The sequence below is a fragment of the Jaculus jaculus genome, chromosome 19 (genome assembly GCF_020740685.1).
Source record: "Jaculus jaculus isolate mJacJac1 chromosome 19, mJacJac1.mat.Y.cur, whole genome shotgun sequence".
NCBI classification, from domain to species: Eukaryota; Metazoa; Chordata; class Mammalia; order Rodentia; family Dipodidae; genus Jaculus; species Jaculus jaculus.
Window position 1 is genome coordinate 20749392 of NC_059120.1, and position 24576 is coordinate 20773967.

The 24576-nt window shown below is 37.3% G+C and overlaps 1 protein-coding gene across 3 annotated transcripts in view; it reads left to right on the plus strand.

Annotated features, from left to right (window-relative positions):
• Btbd8 (BTB domain containing 8) overlaps positions 1 to 24576 on the plus strand; it is a 94687-nt gene that overhangs the window by 68953 nt on the left and 1158 nt on the right. For all 3 annotated transcript variants that reach the window (XM_004653679.2, XM_045138236.1, XM_045138237.1), the window contains 8 exons: positions 3328 to 3510; positions 4148 to 4285; positions 5538 to 5667; positions 8206 to 8267; positions 15625 to 16309; positions 16802 to 16889; positions 18688 to 18827; positions 21337 to 23583. In XM_004653679.2, the coding sequence (XP_004653736.2) occupies positions 3328 to 3510; positions 4148 to 4285; positions 5538 to 5667; positions 8206 to 8267; positions 15625 to 16309; positions 16802 to 16889; positions 18688 to 18827; positions 21337 to 23583 (3673 nt within the window). The remainder of the gene's footprint in view (positions 1 to 3327; positions 3511 to 4147; positions 4286 to 5537; positions 5668 to 8205; positions 8268 to 15624; positions 16310 to 16801; positions 16890 to 18687; positions 18828 to 21336; positions 23584 to 24576) is intronic.

The following is a 24576-nucleotide window of genomic DNA, read 5'->3' on the forward strand; positions in this document are numbered from 1 at the left end:
TGGCTCCACTATCAGAATAATACCTCAGTAGAGCAAATTTGGCTAAAACTCTCTGAATATATACTCAATTCACCACAGGAGGAAAGGATGATAGTATTTGAAGAAAAAAAAAAACCTTAAATCATAGCAAAGTATTTTTTAATCTGTTAAGACAATGGAAACATTTTGTACATTTTAATGAATTTTTATTTAGAATGCAACATTTTTAATGTTCAAGGATTAAATTTAGAAATTCACTTATAGATTCTCAGTCTTTGGTCCTGGTAAAAGAACAATGAGTATTTTGGTGTCTGTTATGATTCAGTTATGCACTAGGCCCTACAAGTATAGTGGTTATCAAAACTAAACATGGTTTCACACTCACAGAGGGAGTAAGGTGAGGGGGACCAGCATGAATCATGTGTTCATGTTCAAATAATTACAAATCAATTCAAGTAAAGGGACTTTAAAGAAAAGGGACAGTTCTGTGATAGCACATATAAAAAGAATCTGAGGGCTAGAGAGATAGCTTAGTGGTTAAGGTGCTTGCCTGCAAAGCCTGAGGACCCAGGTTCAATTCCCCAGAACCCACATAAGCCAGATGCACAAGGTAGTACGTGTATCTGGAGTTCATTTTCCGTGGCTGGAGGCCCTGATGTGCCCATTCTCTCTCTCTCTCTGTTTACCAATAAATAAATAATTTTTTAAAAGGAATCTGATATAGGTGATAGGATCTAAGAAGATATGGTGCTTTAATTTAAACCTAAACAATACAGAGAAAATTGTATAGTCCACCTCCGATAGTCTGTATTTCAATCTATCATTTTCATCCCTGGATAACAAATCCATCCCACAACCAAATGGTTTGAACTATAATTTATGTGGCTGGGGATATGGTTCAGTCAATAAAATGCTTGCCTTACAGGGATGAGGGCCTGAGTTTGATCCCTAGAACCCATGTAAATCTTTCAGGCCATATGGTGTGTGCTTGGCCACCCAGGGCTGAGGAGATGGAAACAGGCAGATCCCTGGGGCTCTCCAGCCAGCTTACTTGGTAAGCTCCAAGCCAATGACAGACCCTGTCTCAGCAAAAGGTAGAAGTCATTTCCAAGAAACTATACCCAAGGTTATCATCTAGCCTACCTACCTACACACACACACACACACACACACACACACACACACACACTTTAAAAAAAACTGCAACTTGGGCTGGAGAGATGGCATAGCGGTTAAGCGCTTGCCTGTGAAGCCTAAGGACCCCGGTTCGAGGCTCGGTTCCCCAGGTCCCACTTTAGCCAGATGCACAAGGGGGCGCACACGTCTGGAGTTCATTTGCAGAGGCTGGAAGCCCTGGCGCGCCCATTCTCTCTCTCTCCCTCTATCTGTCTTTCTCTCTGTGTCTGTCGCTCTCAAATAAATAAATAAAATTAAAAAAAAAAAACAAAACTGCAACTTATCACAATTCTATGGATTGACTGGGTGATTCTTCTGCTGGTCTTACCTAAGTTCACACCTGTTGCTACATTGAGCTGATAGCTAAGCTGGAGATTGAGCCCACTCCACATAACGTTTCTGATAGCTACAAGTCTCATTGAGACATAGGCTCTGGTTAAACAAGGCAAAAGCCCAGTCCATATTCAAAGCATAAGGAAATAGATTTTACCTCATAGTGATTGGAGCTACTTATCTATTAGAGAATTATTCATTCAATAATGAATTATATACTTAAACACTAAAGCATTAGCGAGATATTATAATTTAAATTATTTTGTTCATTTTTTATTTATTTATTTGAGAGTGACAGAGAGAGAGGGAGAGAAAGAGACAGATAGAGAATGGGCGCGCCAGGGCTTCCAGCCACTGCAAACGAACTCCAGACACGTGCGCCCCCTTGTGCATCTGGCTAATGTGGGTCCTGGGGAATCAAGCCTCCAACTGGGGTCCTTGGGCTTCACAGGCAAGTGCTTAACCACTAAGCCATCTCTCCAGCCCGAGATATTATAATTTAAATTGTCCTTTTTCTTTAAGCAAACAATTTTTGAATTGGGTTCATTTTCTATACAAATCAATTTTTGCAAATGTTTTTCTGTGACATAAAAATAAGTCATTAGTAAGTGAATAAAGTATAAAAAGTAGACTCTTACCAAGCTAGAAGAAAGTCACTGGAGATAAGTAACTTTTAGTCTTCCCAAATTTTCAATAAAGAACATATTTTATACTAATAAAAACTAAAGCCAGGTGTGGTGTCACACACCTTTTTAATCCCAGCACTTGAGAGCCAGAGGTAGGAAGATTGCTGTGATTTTAAGGCCACCCTGAAACCCTACCTCAAAAACCCAAAACAAAACAAAAAAATTAAGACCAAATTGGGGTAATCCTTACTAGATAATTATAGGCACAAAAAATAATGCAGTAGTTTTTCTTTATAATTCTAAATAGTTTTGGACTCATGTTTATTTTAAAAACCTTTTTTTTTTAGAGATAGAGAAAATTGGTACTCCAGGGTCTCAGCCACAATAATCAAGCTCCAGACACTTAGGCCACCTAGTACACATGTGTAACCTTGCACTTGCATCTCCTTTGTGCATCTGGCTTACATGGGATCTGAAGAGAGATCAACCTGGGTCCTTAGGGTTTGCAGGCAGGCGCCTTAACAACCAAACCATCTCTCCAGCCTTATTTTAGATGCTTTTTAAAGGTAGTTTCTTCCTAGTTCAAAATTTGCCCTTTTGGATAATTCTGAATAAGTGAATATTATAACTAAAACTAATGACAAAGATAATGGGTACCTGGATTTTGTATTTTGCATAAAACATCACAAGAAAACAAAAGTATTTGATTTGCTTAAGAAGTTATTTTGTAGGAAGGGAGGAGGGTACTTAATAGGTTGATATTGTATATATGTAAGTACAATGATTGAAATGGGGAAGTAATATGATGGAGAATGGAATTTCAGAGGGGAAAGTGGGGGGGGGAGGGAATTACCATTGGATTTTTTTTATAATCATGGAAAATGCTAATAAAATTTTTTTTTTAAGTTATTTTGTGGTCTGGAGAAATGGCTTAGCAGTTAAGCACTTGTCTGTGAAGCCTAAAGATCCCGGTTTGAGGCTTGATTTCCCAGGACCCACGTTAGCCAGATGCACAAGGGGCGCACGCATCTGGAGTTCGTATGCAGTGGCTGGAGGCCTTAGTGCTCCCATTCTCCCTCTCTCTCTGCCTCTTTCTCTCTCTCTCTCTCAAATAAATAAATAAAAATGAACAAAAATTTTTTTAATTTTAAAAAAGTTACTTTGTGAACAATAATCTGACCTAACTTTTTCCTCAATATTTTTAAAATTCTAGAATGATACAAATGCTTCTTTTCTTCTGATGGAAAGCGACAGGCTCATCATCAATTTGCCTAGAATAAAGTGGGCAGAAGCAGCATTGTCTATGGCGTCTCAGCTCCATGAAAAGTGTATTGCATTTATTGTAGAAAACTTTCCTAAGATCATTCAGAGTGAAAATTTCACCTTTCTTTTACAGGTACTATGTCTAAAATTATATGCTGCATTTATTTAGTCTCATCTTTGTGTTCTAGTTTCAGTTACATAAGAGTTCTTAAATTCAGGTTGCCTTTGATTGAATTTGTGTGATTTAAATAAATTCCACAGCAGATGGCATGTTTGCAGCAGATTTAGAGCAGTGATGGGCAGGATTTTTGGCTTTCGTATAAGGAAAGCAGGAGGGACAGGTTTGAATGTCCTGGCCAGGCACATTGTAACTCTAGCCAACTTTAGCCCTCAGTCACCATGGCCACCTTTTAGAAACCAAAGTCATAAAGAAACTGATTTGATCAGTAATACAATTGTAGTCCATGAAAAATTCCATTTTACTGAAAATCTCCTGTATCTGATTTAGTCATTGGATAAAGAACTCCTATTGCTTATTTCTAGGTTCTGTTATTAGAGCTGTGCTAATGCTTAGAACCTGGGTGTTTGTGTGAATGTAGATATGTATGTGTGTATGCAGACATGTTAACAAGGAAACAAAAGAGCAAATATGGTTTCTGGCTGACTTTATACCACCAATTATGATGGTTGTACTGCTGTTTTACTAGATGTTTACATTGCTAATGTATTTTACATGTGTTTAATTAAATGTCAATTTCTATATTTTATAGTCACAAGCAATGAGTAGTACAACTGATCTGTTGGACCAAATTTTAAAAGCAATTGAAGAAAACATTACCACTGAAAATAGTTGCTCTCTTCTTGGGGCTCTGGATGTATTACTGAGCTCTGAAAATACAAAGGAAATGGTACGGAGTATAAGAGCATTCACTAAATAATGTAATCTTTGAAGTGATTTAAGAGTTTAACTTGCATATGTATTTTTTTTTATTGAGGTAGGGGTTCACTCTAGTCCAAGTTGACCTAGAATTCACCATGTAGTCTTAGGGAAGCCTTGAACTCACAGCAGCCCTCCTACCACTGCCTCCTAAATGCTGGGATTAAAGGCATGCACTAGCATGCCCAGCAATAACCTTTCTTTTTTATTTTATTTTATTTATTTGTAAGCAGAGAGAAATAGAGAGAAGAGAGACAGACAGACAGAATGGGCACGCCAGGGCCTCCAGCCACTGCAAACAAACTCCAGATGCATGTGCTCCTTGTGCATCTGGCTTATGTGGGTCCTGGGGAATTGAACCTGGGTCCTTTGGCTTCACAGGCAAATTCCTTAACCACTAAGCCATCTCTCCAGCCCTTCATATGTATTTTAATTGATGCCTGGGTCACTGAAACCAGACAGCAAACACCTTGAGGCTTGATTATGGTCTCTTTTATATATTTAGAATTTTTCATAATATAATTTTTTAAATTCCATTTACCTCCAAATGAACTTAGTTTAGAATTTGGTAGTTTAGCTCATTAATTCTAAAGATAGTTTTGTACTTAGCAATATTATTTGGCCAGTGTAACTCTAGCCTTTCTGATAACTGCATTAAGCTTACAGATATAAAATGTATATTTTAGTAGTTTTAATCATCAGTGCCTTTTATTTTAATGATATTCTTAATATATTCTTAATTCCTATTTCTCAAAAATCTTTTACTTTAAAAATTAGATTGAATAGGAAAAGTCAGAATTTAAACATTACAATTTTTAAATGTAATTAACCAGTGACAATTAATAAGCTAATTACAGATTATTGGCATTTTATTCTATAAAATGATAAAATATTTCATCAAATTTATTACTATTACATAGAGTATTCGACCTTGTAATGTCACAGTTGCCTTGAAAAGGCTGTGAAAGATATTCCTGTAAAGAGCATTGATGTTTTAAAATGATGTGTAGTTGAAAGGATAACATTGAGCTTCATGTTCATGTTCACTGTAATGGTCTGTTAATGAGTAAGCCTTCATGAAGAACAGCACCCAGCGATCTTAAAAATCTTAAGTGATGACATCATTGATCTAGCTCAGGAGTAAGTAGATTCGGAAAGGAGTAATGACTGGTTGCTATGACAATGTGGCTCTCACCAGCTGCTGATTTGTTGCTTGAGCACAGGGTTTTACGTGCAAGATCCAGGCTCTGCGTGATAAGCTCTGGGTCTTCCTGGTTCAGTCTTTCTATGCTGTTCGTCACACAGAGAACTGGAAACTGATGAACACAGATGATCAACAGAAAATCCAAGCAGGTATGTTAGCCATGGGATTTTTAATTCTCAAATTATGATCTTTGTGACAACATTATTTTGAGAGCATTCTAAACAGTGGTTAGATAATATCTGTGTGTTTCTGTTCAGTACTAGGATGCTAATCAAAACTCACATAGCATGTTAGGCAGTTTGAATAAATCAGGGTTTTGCTGTTCTTAGTAAATGAAAGATATTTTTGTATCAGTTGCTAATCCTACTGTGTATTTGTTACAATATTTGAGTCAAATTTGCTTAAAAACATTCTTGTGGTGAGCTTAGAAATATAAAAAATTATAATCCATACAGAACAGATTACCAAACAGACTTGCTCTCCCTTTTCAAACGTATTTTGCAGTAAACCTTTTACATCTGTTTCGGGAGTTAGCCTTTCTGTGGTTTTGCCTAGATGGCTTTATTTCACAATTGATTGGTTCAGGGATGTGTGTGCTATTGCGGAGTGTCCCTCAGGAGCCGCACAGTGATCTCTGACACTTAATAGGTACCATTTGAAACATTAGCACTAAACAAAAGATGTATATTGATCAGAAAGTATGTTTGTTTTAAAATGTTAAAATAAAAATTTGAGGGTGTGGAACTAAAAATGGCTTCATGATTGTTTTGGGATTAAAGCAGGTGCCTTAGAAATTATAGTGGTATGCTTAGCAGCTGTACTTAAAAAAAAAAAAAACATTTTAAGCTAAGAGACTATATTTTATAAAGCAAACATCTTAGTAGTCTGGCACATGGAAGCTATGTGTAATGAAATATATTCTTGGTAATGCATTCTTAAATACTTCATTGCTGTATTCAGAATGTAACCTGCTCTGTCCTGCATTATGAATAGCATGATAAAGCAACTAGATATAAATTGAAGAGCACTTCTCAAAGTTAGTCCATTGCTCAAAATCATGAGATCATTAGAAATTGGACATTTTTCCTTGTGACTTTTTCTGTGCTGGTTTTTAGATGACAGTTTTTCTTCACTATTAAACCTATATAGTGTGAAGTAGCAAGATCAGCATTCTTAGAGTAGGTGTCCTTCACCTCTCTTCTGATTGGTAGCAAACTTTGTTTTTCTTTATTTTAGATTTCTTAGTTAAGTTGAATGTCATTGTTCTTTAGTTTTTCACAGCACTAATTAAAAATACATTTAAACGTTCATATACACACATCTAAATAAAATGGCATTGGTGTTACAATTATCAAAAGAACTTTTCATTCTATTACATTGTATCAGTGTCACATTTTAAAATCTTAAATATGTTGAATTGTAATGAATCCTGACATGCATAATTAATGCATTGAAAAATGTATATAAAGGAATGATTTTGGGTCATCTTTGTTCTCACATTTCTTATGTTCCAGTTGATTTACTTATCTTGGGAGAAATTCCTTTATTAATTCCTTTCTATATATCATTGTGCAGAGTCATTTGCTTGCAGCAGATCAGGCTTTACAATGCCATTTCCAAGATCTTGCTTTGTCGTGCAGCACATATCCTGTAGAACAGAGATTATAGAAGATACATGATAGAGTTGCAGATAATATAATGTATTTTAATTGATTTTTATAAAATCAAATTTTAGAAATGATATATATATCTCCAAAGTATATCTTAAATCCTCATGACCTTCCAAAGAAATGCATTAGTTAAATTGCATTTATAATTGCCATATATTCTTATATATTTTCTAGGAGTCATTCAAATTCTTATTTTAAAAGCATAAACTTGAGTTCCCCAATAATTCCCAAATAAACCTAACAAAAAATGAATTTTTATTTAATTCAAAAAAAGTGTGATGAGTTTTAGGGTTATTTCTTGATTTATTTTTAGCAGAACCGTATTTTCTCTTCTGTCTTCTTCATGATATACCAGAAAAACCAGAAAATATTTTTAACTTCAATAGAGTGCTTTTATATTTGTTTGACATATTTTTATATTGAGTTGCTTATAAAATATTACATTTATAATAATATGTAATCTTTTGAAATTTGTAAAGCTAAATGAAACCAGTTATCTAAAACTTCACAGCTTGAGAAATTTCTAGGTTTTTTAAAGTTTAATGTGAGATTTTACATTTCTTTTCATTAACTTTAAGAATATAGACTTTCAGGGGCCAAAAATATGATTGATAATTGGGTTTCTTTATTGAAAATTCTTAACAATAGGGTGGGAGTGATGGTTTAGCAGTTAAAGTGCTTGCCTGCAAAGCCAAAGGACTCCGGTTCAATTCCCAAGGACCCACATAAGCCAAATGCACAAGGTGGCGCATGTGTCTGGAGTTTGTTTGCAGTAGCTGGAGGCCCTGGCACACCCATTCTCTCTTTCTCTACCTGTCCCCCTCCAATAAATAAATAAATAAAAGATTTTTTTAGTTCTAAAAATATCACAGAATTATTTTGTGTACTCATCTGGTTTCAGTTTTTTTTTTCAATTTTCATCAAAATACAACCTTTTGCTGGCATCCTGTTTTCCTGTACTTCTATGTTTATACTAATACTTTATAAAAATAAATTGCTGGATTGTTTTTTCCACAGCTGCATTTGACAAAGGTGATGATCGAAGACTTGGCAAAAAGCCTGTGCTCACTAGCTCTCAGGTAAACCTTAACAAAGCCTGTGCTCACTAGCTCTCAGATAAATCTTCACAGAGCCTGTGCTCAGTAGCTCTCAGGTAAACTTTTAAAATATTATAGGGCCCCCCCAAAAAATAAATAAATAAATAAAGATAAAGATAAGATAAAATATTATAGAGCCCAATGAAAAAAATTCAAACTATTTAACTTTTATATTTGAGGATAATTTTCAAAAATATATTCATTAATTAAAGCTATTTCTAAGTGAAAATAATTTTGAAAATAATTTTTTAAAAGCATCTAACATTTGATGTAGAAATTTTAAATGATGTCGAATGTTTATATCCAGCTGGCATAGGAAACACTTTTCATTTCCTTGAAAACCTTTTTGGCAAGTTGCAGATTGGAGCTATTCCAGTAGATTAAGAAATCTAGATCAAATTCCATGTCTGTGTTTCTAATTAACCTACTTCTTACAAAGGAAAATTTTACTTGTTCCAATTTCCTCTGTGCTAAGATTTTAATTTACAATTGTTGGTGTGAAGGAAAGCAATGAGTACCAAGAAATGCCTGTGTTTTACTTTAAAATTTACTTGGTGTGCTTATATAAGGTATCGTCTTTTTTTTGTTTTATATATTTTATTTTTATTTATTTAGTTGAGAGAGAGAAAGAGGCAGAGAGAGATAGAAAGGCAGAGATAGATAGATAGATAGATAGATAGATAGATAGATAGATAGATAGACAGACAGACAGACAGACAGACAGACAGACAGACACATACATACATACATACATACATACATACATACATACATACATACATACATACACACATACATACATAGACAGATAGATAGATAATATGCATGTGCCAGGGCCTCTAGCCACTGCAAACAAACTTCAGGTGCATGCACCCTTGTTCATCTGGCTTGTGTGGGTCCTGGGGAATTGAACAGAGGTCCTTCAGCTTTGCAGGCAAGTGCCTTAACCACTAAGCCATCTCTTCAGCCCCTTCATGTTCTTATAAACAGAAGTAAAAAGATAATTGCCAGGGTTTGAAGATAAGGGATGCAGTGTCAAAAGGGAGTAGTTGTTAATGAATATACACTATGTGCGCCCTGTTGAAAAAGTTCCAGACATCTGCTATGCCATCAATCATATAGATAGCACTAAAATATTAAAATGGAAAATTTTGATTTTATATATATATATATATATATGTATATACATATATACATATATATATATAATTTTTCTTCTTGTCAACTATTAATAATGGTCAGGTTTCCAAAGTAACTATATTCATTCATATAACCAATAAAATGTTTGAAGTATAAAATTATGTTTGAATAATAATATGGAATCTTTCATTGAGCATTCTGATTTCTTTATGTTTTACAAATATTTATTTATTTGCAAGAAGAGTGAAACATAGAGAATGGGTATACCTGGGCCTCTAGCCACTGCAGACAAACTCCAGATGCATGTACCACTTTGTGCACCTGGCTTTATATTTGTACTGGGGAATCAAACCCAGGTTGTTAGGCATTGCTGGCAAGCAAGCGCCTGAACTGATGACCATCTCTCCAGCCTGAGAATTCTATTTTAGAATGCAAAAACCATGTAATCTTTGCTTCCTTATCATCCGTAGGTAGGAACTAGTGCTTCTCCAGACATAACCGAGGTATTGGAGCTTAAGGCAGAGGTCAAGTTCCTAATGTCCCTGATATGAAACTGGACAATGGAAGGTTTTTGTCAGAAAACCTCTTACCCTGTTTTTCAGAGCATATTTCACAGTATGCTGATACCATCCTATGCTCTACCTAAGACCATCTGGCATCTAGTGTAGGGTGAAGAATTACTTCACACCTTAGCCCCTCTTAGAGACTGATGATGCAGATTGTACCTTAAAAGTGCTGAAAGAGCCGGGCGTGGTGGCGCACACCTTTAATCCCAGCACCCGGGAGGCAGAGGTAGGAGGATCACCGTGAGTTCGAGGCCACCCTGGGACTCCATAGTGAATTCCAGGTCAGCCTGGGCTAGAGTGAGACCTTACCTCAAAAAAAAAAAAAAAAAAAAAAAAAAAAGTGCTGAGAAACAAAACAGTACACTCAAGAACACTTGTGATGGCCATGTTGGTGTGCACTCATAATCCCAGCACTAGGGAGGGTCAGGAAGCTAAAGCCAGCCTCTGGTCCACAGCCGGTTTGAATCCAGCATGGACTAGGTAAGACCCTAGCTCAAGGAAAAAAAAAAAAAAGATTTTAATTCCATTTCACCCCAAATTTCAAGTTATATAAGTTCAGAAACAAGTAGGCTCCCTTTCAGTCACATTAAATCTTATTATGGGCTGGAGGAATGGCTTAGCAGTTAAGTGCTTGCCTGTGAAGCCTAAGGACACCAGTTTGAGGCTTCATTCCCCAGGAACCATGTTAGCCAGATGCACAAGGGGGCACACATGTCTGGAATTTGTTTGCAGTGGCTGGAAGCCCTGAGCTGCCCATTCTCTCTCTCTCTCTATCTGCCTCTTTCTCTCTGTCGTTCTCAAATAAATAAATAAAAATAAACAAAAAAAATGTTTTAAAAATGGAAGTCTTCTTTAAAAATAAGCTTATTATATAGTTGCTCATAACATACTCTATAGAGGTGTGTGTGTGTGTGTGTGTGTGTGTGTGTGTGTGTGTGTGTGTGTGTTCTTGAGTTTCCTGCCATCCTTGTCTGGGTTTTGGTTTTTTTAGGTTATTGCAGGCTGCACACCTACCCCACAGCAGTAGTAGGCACTTCCCTACAACCCCAGCCCTTCCTTGTGTTTTTTGTTTAAGCCTCCCAGGATTCAACCTGTCTGTTCCCATTCCCCTGTCATCAACCAGTCTTTTCCATGTTCCTTTCCTTACACTGAAATAGAACAAATGCTAGTTGTTTTACTTTATCTTCCTGGCTATTTGAAAGGTTTGTCTGTTAACAGTAAGAAAATGGTATACTGAAATGTGTGCTGCATATAATAGAAGAGTTCAGGTTTTGCCTTCATTTTTATTCTCTGTTTGCTTTTGTAATACATGGAGTAAGGAAACCTGGCAAGATTATTATGAAAATTAGTTGAATATTTTATGAGCAGCTAGCTATCTGGCATATAGCATACGCTCAATGAATATCTGTTTTCAGAAGAGATGAAATCTTAAGTAATCAGATGAGACAAAGAGAAGAGTTTAGGAACACTGCTAGTGCTAAAATATTTCAGGTTAAAGTACATGAAATCTAAAATTTGCTTCAAGATAAAAGAAGGGTAGTTTTATACAGAACAAGATTGGCCATGCATTGGTAGTTGTTAATGCTGGATATTAGGTACATGGTAATTAATATACTGTTCTATGTTCTTTTGATGATGTTTCCAAGCCAGGCATGGTGGTGCAAGTCAGTAATCCCGGCACTGGGGAGGCTGAGGCAGAAGGATTATGAGTTCAAGGGCAGCTACACTACATAGAGAGACCCTGTCTTGAAAGAAAAAAAGTAATCAAAAAATACTGCTAGAATTAGAATAGAAACTTTGAAGATATAAGTTAAAGACTATCCAGAAATACATACTAGAATAGAATATAAGCTTTGAAGATATAAGTTAAAATCTGCCTAGAAATACATAACACATTGAATTTTTATCATGATTGTATGTTAAGGTAAAGTTTCCAAAGGAGAATATTTACCCACATAACACATAGCAAGGGGGAGTAAGTAGGGTTAGTTTAAAGGCTAAGGAAGGGGTCTAAAAGCAGATATTTCCAGTAATTAAAAGCTTTTCACATTTAGAAATTGCATTTTAAGGGCTGGAGAGATGGCTCAAGAGATGGTTAAAGCACTTGCCTGCAAAACCTAATGACCTGAGCTCTATTCCCCAGCACCTACGTAAAGCCAGATGCACAAAGTGGCACATGCTTCTGGAATGTTTGCAGCAGCTGGAGGCCACAGCGTGCCCATTCTGTATGTCTGTCTCTTCTCTCTGTCTCTCTCTGCTTGCAAATAGATGACTTAGGAGTTACGGCACTTGCCTGTGAAGTCTAAGGACCCAGGTTCGATTCTTTAGTACCCCCATAAGTCAGATGCACAAGATGGCACATGTGTGTGGAGATTGTTTGCAGTGGCTAGAGGCCCTGATGCACCCATTTTCTCTCTATATCTGCCTCTTTCTCTATCTCTAAAAGATAAAAATATGTTTAAAAAAGAAATTGGACTTTGAGAGTTGGAGAGATGGCTTAGCAGTCAAGGCACTTGCTTACAAAGCCTGATGGCATGAGTTCAGTTCCCTAGTACGCACATAAAGCAGATGCACAAAGTGATGCATGTATCTGGAGTTTACTTGCAGCAGCTGGAGGCCCTGAAGTACCCATATTTCATTCTCTCTCTCTCTCTTCAATTAAATAAATCAATAAAAAATTAGTACATATAAGAATGTTCTCATAAAAGAAAAGACATTATACTTTGAACTGTGTGTCAGTAGACACTCAGCTTTCACAGCAGTTATGAACATTTTCTTGAGGCCCTCATATATTATTGTCAGCAAGGTGTCAAGGGTTTTAGATATAAAGATAAAGACAGCACAGGTTCTGTCCTGAGGTCTCATACAGTTTTGCCAAAAGAAAAATAAGCAAAAAGAATGACAATGTAACTTAGCATTTTATTCTAAAATTCCTGCCAACTTTAAAAAAATGTTGTAGTTTCCTTCCTTACTAAGATTGAGTTTAACAAAAGTGACGGAGCAGTTTGTTCAGTGCCTTTCTGTTTCCTTCCTTTCCCATTTCCAGCTAACTTTACGATTTCTTTCTACAACCTCCAGTCAGTGTTTTTACCATCTTGTTTTTTTTTTCTAAAACCAAGCTTTTCAGTTGTATGTGTTGTTTTGCTTAGGCACCTTTTTGTTTTGTTTTAATGAGTACTCCACAAAGTAAATTATTTTTACCATAGAGTGTTAAATGTATAATGATATATTTCCTGGAATCACATATGATGAATTTTTGATTAACTCTTTACTATGCCTCTTAAATTATATCATGTAGATGACCACAACCTTGAGGTAAAAAAAAAAAATCATGATCTTAAGCCCCAGTTACATCCCTTTTCCACGTTTGTCCTTGAGTAAGTCACATACCTGCTTTAAACACAATTTCTTATCTAAGAAGTAAAAATAGCTATAGGACCTATTTCATAAGATTACCACAAGGATTAAAAGAAATGACACATGAAAAAGGTCTAGCATGGACCCTGAGAATGGGCCTCAAAAAATGGATATTGTCATTCACTAAAGATATACTGAAACTTTAGGTATTAATCTTTGTTATAACTTAGTAAGTAAAGTAGATATTTAATAATGTATTTTAAATTTTATTAAGATAATATGGCTAGAGATACAAGGTTTTTTCAAAATATGTTTTTGTTTTTATGTATTTGAAAGAAAGTGTATGAGCGCGCATGAGCAAGAAAGAGAGAGAGAATGAATAGGGTCTCTTGCCACTGTAAATGAACTCCAGATACAGGTAATACTTTGTGCATCTGGCTTTACATGAATACTAGGGAATTGAACCTAGGCTGTCAGGTTTTGCAACCAAATGCCTTTAACCTCTGTGCCATCTCCCCAGGCCTGAGATATAAAGTTTTGGTGTAAGATTTTGTGTTTATGTATATAATGAGTATGTTTTTGTATGAGGGCACATGCCTGTCACAGAACATATGTGAAGGTTAGAGAACAACCTTAGGTATGTCAGTCCTTAACCTCCACATTGTCTGAAGCAGGGTCTCCCGTTTTCACCACTGTGTTCTGGCATGACACCTCCCAGGGATTCTCCTGTCTCTACTTCCCTTCTCACCCTTCCCTATTGCAGAATTGCAGATGCTAACACCACAGTGTCCAGCTTTCCATGGGTTCTGGGCATCCTAACTCAGGTCCTCCGAAGCCCTGTCTCAAGCACTTAATGACTTCATATCATAATAAAAAGTTTAAAGGGCTAAGGGTAGTTCAGTGGTAGAGGACTTGCCTATCATAATATGAACTTTACTAAATTTTGCCTTCAAAAGATTACTTAGGAGCTAGAGTGATAGCTTAGATGTTAAGGTACTTGCCTGGGAAGCCTAAGGACCCAGGTTCAATTCCCTAATATCCACATAAGCTAGATGCACAGGTGGTACATGTGTTCAGATTTTGCAGTGGCTGGAGACCCTGGCATGCCCATTCTCTCTCTCTCTTTCTCTCTCTCTCCTTCCATCCCTCTCTCCTTCCATCCCTCTCTCTCTCTTTCTCTTTGCCTCTCTCTCAAATAAACAATAAATAAAATACTTTAAAAAAAAGGATTACTTATCCCTTGGCTGATAAGTGATGAGAAGGAGTACATAGGGACTGAGGGAAATAATGGAGGCCAATGTGGAGAACATATGATCAAAATGCAATATATGTTTGAAAATGTCAAAAAAAAAGTAAAATGATAAAATATAAATATAGGGGAATGGAGAGATGGCTCAGCAGTTAAGATGCTTGTGTGCAAAGCCCAAGGACCCAGGGTCAGTTCCCCAGTATCCATGTAATCCTTGTAAAGCCAGATGCACAAGGTGGGTGCAAGCCTCTGGAGTTTGTTTGCAGTGGCTAGAGCTCCTGGTGTCTGTCTGTCTGTCTGTCTGTCTGTCTCTCTCTCTCTCTCTCTGTCTGTCTCTCCCTCCCTGTCTCTCTCTCTATTACTCTCTCATAAATAAAATAAAATAAAATATTTTTTTTAAACTTCCAGGTCAGCCTAGCCTAGAGTGAGACCCTACCTAGAAATACCAAAAATAAATAAAGAAATAGGGAGATGTCTCAGTGGTTAAAGGTGCTTGCTTGCAAAGCCTATTGGCCCTAGTTCAGTTGCCTAGTAGCTATATAAAGTAGATGTACAAAGTAGTATAGGCTTCTGGAGTTCATTTGCAGGAGCAGAGGCCTACTGTGCTCATACTTTCTCACTCTTATCAAATGAGTAAATTAAAATATTGTGTGTGTGTGTGTGTGTGAAATAAAATTTTAGTGCAGTAAAGATACTGTGTTGAAACATGAAATATTGGGCTGGAGAGATGGCTTAGCGGTTAAGCACTTACCTGTGATGCCTAAGGACCCCAGTTTGAGGCTCGATTCCCTGGGACCCATGTTAGCCAGATGCACAAGGGGGCACACATGTCTGGAGTTCATTTGCAGTGGCTGGAGGCCCTGGTGCACCCATTCTCTCTCTCTCTCTCCGTCTGCCTTTCTCTCTCTCTCTCTGTGTCTGTCTCTCTCAAATAAATAAATAAAAATTAAACAAAAAAATTAAAAAAGAAACATGAAATATTATGTGTCAAAGATTTGTTCATTTACATTTTTTCCCTTTTTTGTAGCAAAGAAGACAATCTTCTGACCCTCGTGTTGTGAAAAAGAAAGTTTGGAGAGAAAATAACAAAGCAGAGTGTTGGACTTACCAGTCTACTAATCTAAAGATGAAATCTGATGGGTTAGGAGCATCTGGACATCCATCAAACACTACTAGAAATAGTATAAATCAAGTATTAAAGCAGAATGGTGGCACAAAAATAACATCTAAAATCACAAAAGACTTGAAAACTGGGGAAAAAAATATATCTGGAAATCCCAAAACAATAGTAAAGCCCCAAACAGAAAACAGTGGCAATGCCAGTGTGGAGGAACTGTCGGCCAAAGTTGTGGAGAGAGCAGCAGCAGCAGAACAACACAAACCTTCAGCAAATGGAAAGGGAGTAAGAAGTCAGGAAGGGCAGGTAGCAGGTGCCAGGCCCAAGGTTCTGACTGGAAACCTAAATGCACAAGCCAAAGCCAAGTCTTTTAAAAAGGTGACAGGGAAAGAGTTCCCATGCCTCCCCCTTGCAGGGCCCTCCAACAGATCCACAAACTCAAGTATGGAGTTACTGATTTCCACTGAGTGTCCAGGTGAGCCACAAGAGAATGGATTAGTAGAAGAGAAGTGTTCTAGTCAGCAGTCATACTTTTGTGATCCTCCAGGACAGATGGTGAAAAACAGCATAGATGGTGTCAAACCTTCCACTGTAGGTGAGTTTTAGCAGTGTAATTTATTTAACCTTTGTGTGTGTGTGGTCCAGGGTGGGGGTGCAGTGTAAATTGAGCTCATGGCCTTGTACTCTATACCCCAAGCTCAATATTCTTTAAAAAACATTTCCTTTTAGACAAGGTCAGTCATGCTGACTTAAAACTCATGCTGTAGTGGAGGAAGATCCAAACTTTGGATCCTCTTGCCTCTACCTCCCAAGTGCTGTAATTATAGGCCTGCGCCTCCATGCCCCATGTATGTGGTGCTGGGGATGAACCCAGGGCAAGCACTCTCCCAACTGAACTACATCTGCAGCCCTATACTCCTGATTTTTGCAAGCTCCTGATAACTAAAGTTCCTAGAAAGAATAGTCCTTGCTGGCTTTAATTACTTTCAAATGCCATAAGTCTTATGTTTGGAGTGCCTAATTGATAAACTATATCAATTTGTTTTGAATGTATTCTCTTTCATGGTTGATATTTCTCAATTTACAGCTATAAAATCTAAACCTGTTTCACGAGTTACCAATGGAACTTCAAATAAAAAAATCATTCATGAACAAGATGCTAATGTAAATAGCAGGTATGAGTCCACCTACTGTTTCATGTAACTATCTCTGAACTGACTTCCAGCTAAATATTATTAAAGACTCTTCTTTGTTTAAAAATATACATATGCAATTATTTTTTATATACAAAATGGCGGTTGATACAAAATATTGAGAGCATGTTACTCTACATTCATGGCATGTGACTATGCATCACTTTATCATGTTTGACTGTACTTCTACAATTTAAAAACATATGAATATATGGTTTTCTGTTTTCAGAAGAGATGTATTTTTTTATCTTTTTTATTTTTATTTTATTTTTTTCTTCCAAATTTTTATTAACAACTTCCATGATTATAAAAAATACCCCATGGTAATACCCTCCCTCCCCCCACTTTCCCCTTTAAAACTCCATTTTCCATCATACCCACTCCCCATCTCAATCAGTCTCTCTTTTAATTTTTATGTCATGATCTTGTCCTCCTCTTATGATGGTCTTGTACAGGTAGTGTCAGGCACTGTGAGGCCAGGGATATCCAGGCCATTTTGTGTCTGAAGGGAGCATGTTGGATGGAGTTCTACCCTTCCTTTGGCTCTTACATTCTTTCCATCACCTCGTCCGCATTAGACCCTGAGCCTTGGAAGGTGTGATAGAGATATTGCAGTACTAAGCACTGTGGTCATTTCTTTCCATCACCATGATACCTTCTGAGTCGTCCCAAGGTCACTGCCAAGAGATGTAGTTTTTAATTCTTATAAAAATACTTCATAGTTGCAGGCCAGTTTCTTCTGCCATTATGGGACTTCCCCTAGATCTGTAAGCTTCAATAAATATCCCTTCCTCCATAACTGTGCCTGGTCTGGAAGTTCATCTCAGCAAACCTGAAGCTGTCTGCTTACAGCCCACTTAATTAAAATATCATTTTCTAGGATCCTGCTTTTTTGTGGGCTTTTTTTTTACGAGAGAGAGAGAGAGAGAGACAGAGACAGAGAGAGAGAAAAGTTGGCACACCAGGGTCTCCAGCCACTGCAATTGAACTCCAGATATGTGTGCCATCTTTTGTGCATGTGCAATCTTGCACACTTGTGTCTCCTTATGCATCTGGATTAGGTGAGAGTCTAACATGGGTCCTTAGGCTTCGCAGGCAAGTGCCTTAACCACTAAGCCATCTCTCCAGCCCTCTCTTTATTTCTTCTAAGTAATGTTGATTGGAAGTCTATCCTTTCTATATTAGAATAGCAACGCCTGTTTGTTACTTACATTATAGCTTTTCATCCTTTTACCCTAAAGATAGTGACTGATGGAGAGGTGAGTTTCTTGGAGGCAAAAAAGAGAAGGATCCTGCTTTCTAATCCAGTCTGCAAATCTGTCTTTTGGTTGGGGCATCAAGGCTATTGATGGAATTATTATTAAAACTTGTATATTTATGTGGGGGTGGGGAGGGAGGGAATCACCATGGGACTTTTTTTATAATCATGGAAAATGTTAATTAAAATTTAAAAATTAAATCATGGAAAATGTTAATAAAAATTTTTTAAAAATTTAAAAATTAAAAAAATAAATAAAAAAAAAAATAAATAAATAAAAATACTTCATAGCCGTGTGGGGTGGCACACGCCTTTAATCCCAGCACTTGGGAGGCAGAGCTAGGAGGATCACTGTGAGTTCAAGGCCACCCAGAGACTACATAGTGAATTCCAGGTCAGCCTGGGCTGGAGTGAGACTGTACCTTAAAAAAACAAAAACAAAAAGTTCATGTATGAGTGTTTTATAAGTTTCCATGTTTTATGATCTTATTATAATACTAAATGTAAATCTTTTTTTCTTAGTCTAGTAAAAAAGGCCAGTGCCAAAGGATATAGTGATCCAGTACCACAAGCAATCCTGAAGAAAAGAGGAAGTGGCAATGGCTATACTCCAGCTCAGCAGAGGACAAAGAGTGCCCCATTTAATCTTGCAAAAACTCAAGGTAGAACTGAAATACTCCTGAGTGTCATGAATATTATTTCCTATGTAAGATGAATAAGCAAAACTCTGATTTGGAACTTCACAGCAAATAAGCAAGATAAAACATTATTTCACTTACTTTACATTTGTTTTCTACTATAAAGGTGAAAATATGCTTTTTAGATTTGTATTTTGGTATTTGATGGGGGTTGGGCTTGATTTTTTTGTTTGTTTGTTTTTTGAGGTAGAGTCTCACTCTGACCCAGGCTGACCTAAATTCACTATGTAGTCTCAGGGTGGCCAAGAACTCACGGGAATCCTCCTACCTCTGCCTCCTGAGTGCTGGGATTAAAGGTGAGCACCACCACGCCTGACTAGGGCTTGATGGTTTTTGTATGTGTTATATAAGGATGAAGACTTTCTCCAAAATCTGTATCATGACCATTTTTCTCACTGTTCTCAGAAAGAAGAGTGGGTTACATTGAATTACATAATTTGCTAACCTCCTAGCTGATCTTAAATACTAGTATTTATTTTAACCAGGTATGGGGGTACATACCTTCAGTTCCAGCATTTTTGGAGGTGGAAACAGGAAAATCAGGAGTTCAAGATCATCCTTGGCTACATAATGAGTTTGAAACTATTCTGAGCTACATGAGATCCTGTCATAGAAAAACAAACAAACAAAAAAAACTAACTTTTCGTGCATTATACACTGGTATGTGTAAGAACAGTATAAAATTCTAAAAATAAAAAAGGGCTGGAGAGATGGCTTAGCGGTTAAGGTGCCTGTGTAGCCTAAGGACTCATGTTCTACTCTGGATCCCACCATGTAAGCCAGATGCCCGAAGGTGAGGCAGGCGCAAGATCATACATGTCCACTAGGTGGCGCAAGCATCTGGAGTTCAATTTCAGTAGCTGAGGCCCTGGCTTGCCAATTCACTCTCTCTTTCTCTCTCTCTCTCTCTCAAATAAAAAATTTAAAAATTATGAAAATAATTTGATTTTCATTATGAAATATAACCAAAGGTCAATTTAAACGAAGGGTGAGAAAATCATTCATTTGCCAGTAACAGCTAAAATTAAACATAGTAAAGTTTTTGATTGAATGTAGCTCACTAGTAGAGGGCTTGCCAAGCTTGCATATTTCAACCCCTAGTACCACAAAAAAAAAAAGGTAACCCTGGGCTGGAGAGATGGCTTAGTCATTAAGGCTCTTGCTACAAAGCCAAAGGACTCAGGTTCAATTCCCCAGGACCCATGTAAGCCAGCTGCACAAGGTGGCACATGCATCTGGAGTTAGTTTGCAGTGGTTGAAGGCCCTGGCATGCTCATTCACTTTGCATCTCTCTCTCTTTCTCTCTCTCTCTCTCCCCCTCTCAAATAAATAAAAATAAAATATAAGATGGATTATTTTTAAATGATTTGAATGCCCAAAACATCATCTCTTAAGACTTTAAGCAGCATAAACATATGTAATTGCAAAGTTAATCCCTCATTGTGTGCAGTCAACAGTTCTGGCTTCCACTGTAGACCTAACTTGTTAATTCTAATGAGCTACAATAATAATATGGTGTAAATAAAATGGCCTCAATAATGTTTGAAGAAAAACTTATTTCGACAACATTCCATTTTATATTTACATTCTTTTTCAGCTGCGTAGAAAAGTCTTCTTTTAATACCTCACTCCATAAAAACACTTCAAAGAGAAGGCCTTTCTTGCTGCTTTGATATAAGAAAATCAGATTTTGGTGCCTTCATACATTTATGCAAATCCAATATTGGCATAGGAATCAAGTCTTTGGTTGTGAAAGGAGATCATATTTGAATTTTTGTTAAGATCCTAGAATAGAATCTCTTTCTATATATTTTTAAATACTTTTTATTTTTATTTTATTTATTTGAGAGAGAGACACAGAAAGACCGAGAGTGGGCATGAAGGGCCACTAGCCACTGCTAATGAACTCCAAATGCATGTGCCACCTTGTGCATCTGGCTTACATAGGTCCTGGGGAGTCGAATCTGAATTCTTTGGTTTTACAGGCATTCGCCTTAGCCACTAAGCCATCTCTCCACACCTCTCTCTCTATGTGTGTGTGTGTGTGTGTGTGTGTGTGTGTATACATATATATATACATACATATATATATATATATATATATATATATATATATATATATATGTTATTTAATTGAGAGAGGGAGAATGGGTAAGCCAGGGCCTCTAGCCACTGCAAATGAACTCAAAATGCATGTGCCCTCTTGTGCCTCTGACGTATGTGAACCTGGTTCCTTAGGCTTCACAGGCAAACACCTTAACTGCTGAGCCACCTCTTCTTCCTCCTCTATATTTTTAACAGAAAAACATATTTTACCATGTGAGTAACTCCCAACCTGTAATTGTTTATTTTATTACAGATATTGAGTGTTATTCTTTTGTTTTATTATTGTATTTTCTGTAAAGTGATTTGGAATATCAAATTTCACTCAGAATTGAAGAGTGCATTTTGTTTCTGAATTTTATTTTCTTAGGATCCCAAGGAGAGTCACCACAATCAGTAAAATCTTCAGTCTCTTCAAGGCAGTCTGATGAAAATGTGGCCAAGTTGAGTCATCACACAGCTGCAGACAGACAAACACCTAAGAGAAAAATTGTCAAGCAAGGGCACCCAACTTTGCCTAAAGTTAATGCAAAACTGGCGCCAGTGCCTAAAAACCTAAACCAGGCCAAGAAAGGTGAAAGTTTGAACAATAAAGATTCAAAACAAAAAGTGCTTCCTGGACAGGTTATACTGAAAACTCAGTCTTCATCTCAAAGACCTTTAAAAACTGAAGCACCTGTTATCCAAAAAGGCCTCCTTCGCGGTGCGCATGACCACGGGCAGCGCAGGGCCCCTGTGGCTCACCCCGCGCCTGATGCTGGTGGTGCAGCAGCGTCCCTGCCACGCAGGCCTGACCCTCACAAGCCACCCAGTCACCATGAAAAAGACAAGGTGGTGGTAGAGAGCCTGAATAGCTCACAGCTGAGTAAATTAGTAAGACATGAACTGAGATCCAGAGAGATTGGTTCAGATCAAAATAGAAAAAAAATCCCCAGTCACAACACAAATCACTGCAGTCCAGAGGCAAACCTTTATAGCATCACTGCTCAGAAATCCCAGATTTCAAACCCAAATGAAAACTCTTTAAGCTATAATCCAGTTTGTGATTTAGACTCAACAAATGCAGAGCAAATCCACTTACTATCAGATAGAGAAAAACAAGTAGGGAAAGAAGACACAAACAAAATGCCCAGCATGAATTGTGGGAAGGATGCTTTCCCTTGTGGACCTGAAAGGACAGATGGTGCCTTAACTTCTGCTCAAGATGACAGGAAGTCTAAACTTCATGGAGAAGAACCAACAATTCCTAGTCAGTTGTCACATGACTCTGCTATGAAGGATGATAAGCACATTACAGTAGACTTAGGTGTTAACACCAAGTGTGCTTTGGGTGAACCATCTGGAAAAAAATCTCCTAAAAGTATGGAAACATCAGAAACTCCAGAGAACCATGCAACTGCAGAGGCTCCATTCTTGGGTCACTGGAGTCTAAGCTCCAGTGCTGTGCAGCCGAGAGAGAGCCCTGAGTCTGACACCGGCAGTGCCAGCACGTCCTCTGACGACATCAAGCCCCGGTCTGAAGACTATGACGCTGGAGGCTCTCAGGATGATGACGGGTCGAATGGCAGAGGTATTTCTAAGTGCGGTACTATGCGGTGCCATGATTTTCTTGGGAGAAGTAGCAGTGACACCAGCACTCCCGAAGAACTAAAGATTTACGACAGCAACCTAAGAATCGAAGTGAAAGTAAAAAAGCAAAGCAGTAATGAGCCTTTCCAAGTGAATTCCACAAGTGATGATGAGATTCCTAAGAAAAAGCCAGAAATTTGGTCTCGCTCTACCATATTCCATCCTAGGGAAAAAGAAAATATTCTGCGAGGCAGTGTCCCATTCACTCAGGAAATGGACCAGGTTTCTTCTTCAGCAGATGAAACAGAAGATGAAAGATCAGAAGCAGAAAATGTTGCAGAAAATTTCTCTTTGTCCACCCCCAATCCTCAACAGTTTCAGGGAATAATTAACTTGGCTTTTGAAGATGGGACTGAAAATGAAAGTCGCGAGTTTTCTGCTACTAAGAAGTTTCGAAGGTCAGTTTTGCTTTCAGTAGACGAATGTGAAGAGCTGGGATCCGATGAAGGGGAAGTCCAAACTCCCTCCCAGCCCTCCGTAGGTTGTTTTTCTCCTTCTGATGTTTTTGATGGGGTTTCTCTTGAGCATCACGGAAGGACCTGCTTCTCCAGATTCTCGCAGAGTGAAGACAGTAAACAAGATACAAGCCATAGTGCATGTCAAAGAGAAAGCACTCTGCCAAGCCGCAGTGGCACTTGCTCTTCAAGACCAGGCACACAGAGTGCCTCAGCCACAGACCAAAACACCAGGTCACATGTCCTGGCCAAAGGAAGCTGCCAGCTTCTGCCAGAAGGTAAAAAAGTGAACAGTGAAAGTGATATGAATAATGACTTTCAGCAACACAGTAAATTCCTGGATGGTGACGTGAAATCTCAAGAGAGACCATGTCATTTGGAACTTTATCAAAGAGAACCCAACTCTGACATACCAAAGACCGGCTCTACAAAATCTGTAGATTCCTTTAGGAGTCAAGTTCTGCCTCAGGAAGGTCAAGGGAAAGAGAGCCACTCTACACCTCCCGAGAAAGCTAATAATGCTTTATCTGCAGGTAATGTACAGAAATAGAAGTGCTAGAGGCATAAGAAAATAAGTTTATAGAGGTTTAAAAATGTATATAGCCTTGAATGTTATATTTTAAATAGAATAATTATTTAAGCAAGTTTCAAATTTTAAATGAAAATTTAAATTTCTTAATAATATGAAAATGAGCTAGTTATTCCTTATTTATTGTTCACTTAAAATCCTAGCGAAGAATTAATACCTAGTTAAAAATTGGTTATTAGACAGAGCCTGCTAGGAGATTTTAAAGGAAAGAACAAAGAGAAGTTAGTTTGGTGTTATTTAATTATTTATGTCTAATTTAAAATAAGAATTTTTGACTGTTAGAAACTTTATTACATTGGATATGATTTATGGACTTGCTAGCATATATCTAAGAGGGCTGTGCAATAACCATGGTAACATGTAACTGAGAGCACTGAACTGTTTTAACAACTAGATTATTAAAGTTTACATACATTTTACAGAGATTAAGACTTTGAGGACTAGTATGATTCTATTCTAAAATTTTCAAGTAAAAAAGATAAATTTCCTAAAAGATTATATTTACGAGCAATGATAATATATGGAAAAGCCCAGGCTTATTTCATATGCTTCAATGACTTCGTGTCTAATTGTTTTGTGTTTTTGTCTTCCTTATTAAAATAATTCAGACTAATGACCCATATTTGAAATATGCAATAGTGGCTGGTTGAGTAACTATTGTGTATCATAACTAAGAGAAATATTGATCATTAATTCAGCAAAATCATAAGAATAGGAGATCTTTAAAAGTTGTACTTTTTGTTTGTTTGTCCTAGCTTGCACCCCCCTTTGCACGTGCAATAAACAAGTAAGCCTTTAGAGAAAGTGTATCTATTCCCCCTTTTGGAACTGAGTTATTTTAAAGTAACTGCCTTTTTTTCTTCCTTAAGTTTCTATTGTAGTGAATTAGATATGTGTGTACTTTCTATGTTTATGTTTAACTAATTTATGCTATTTT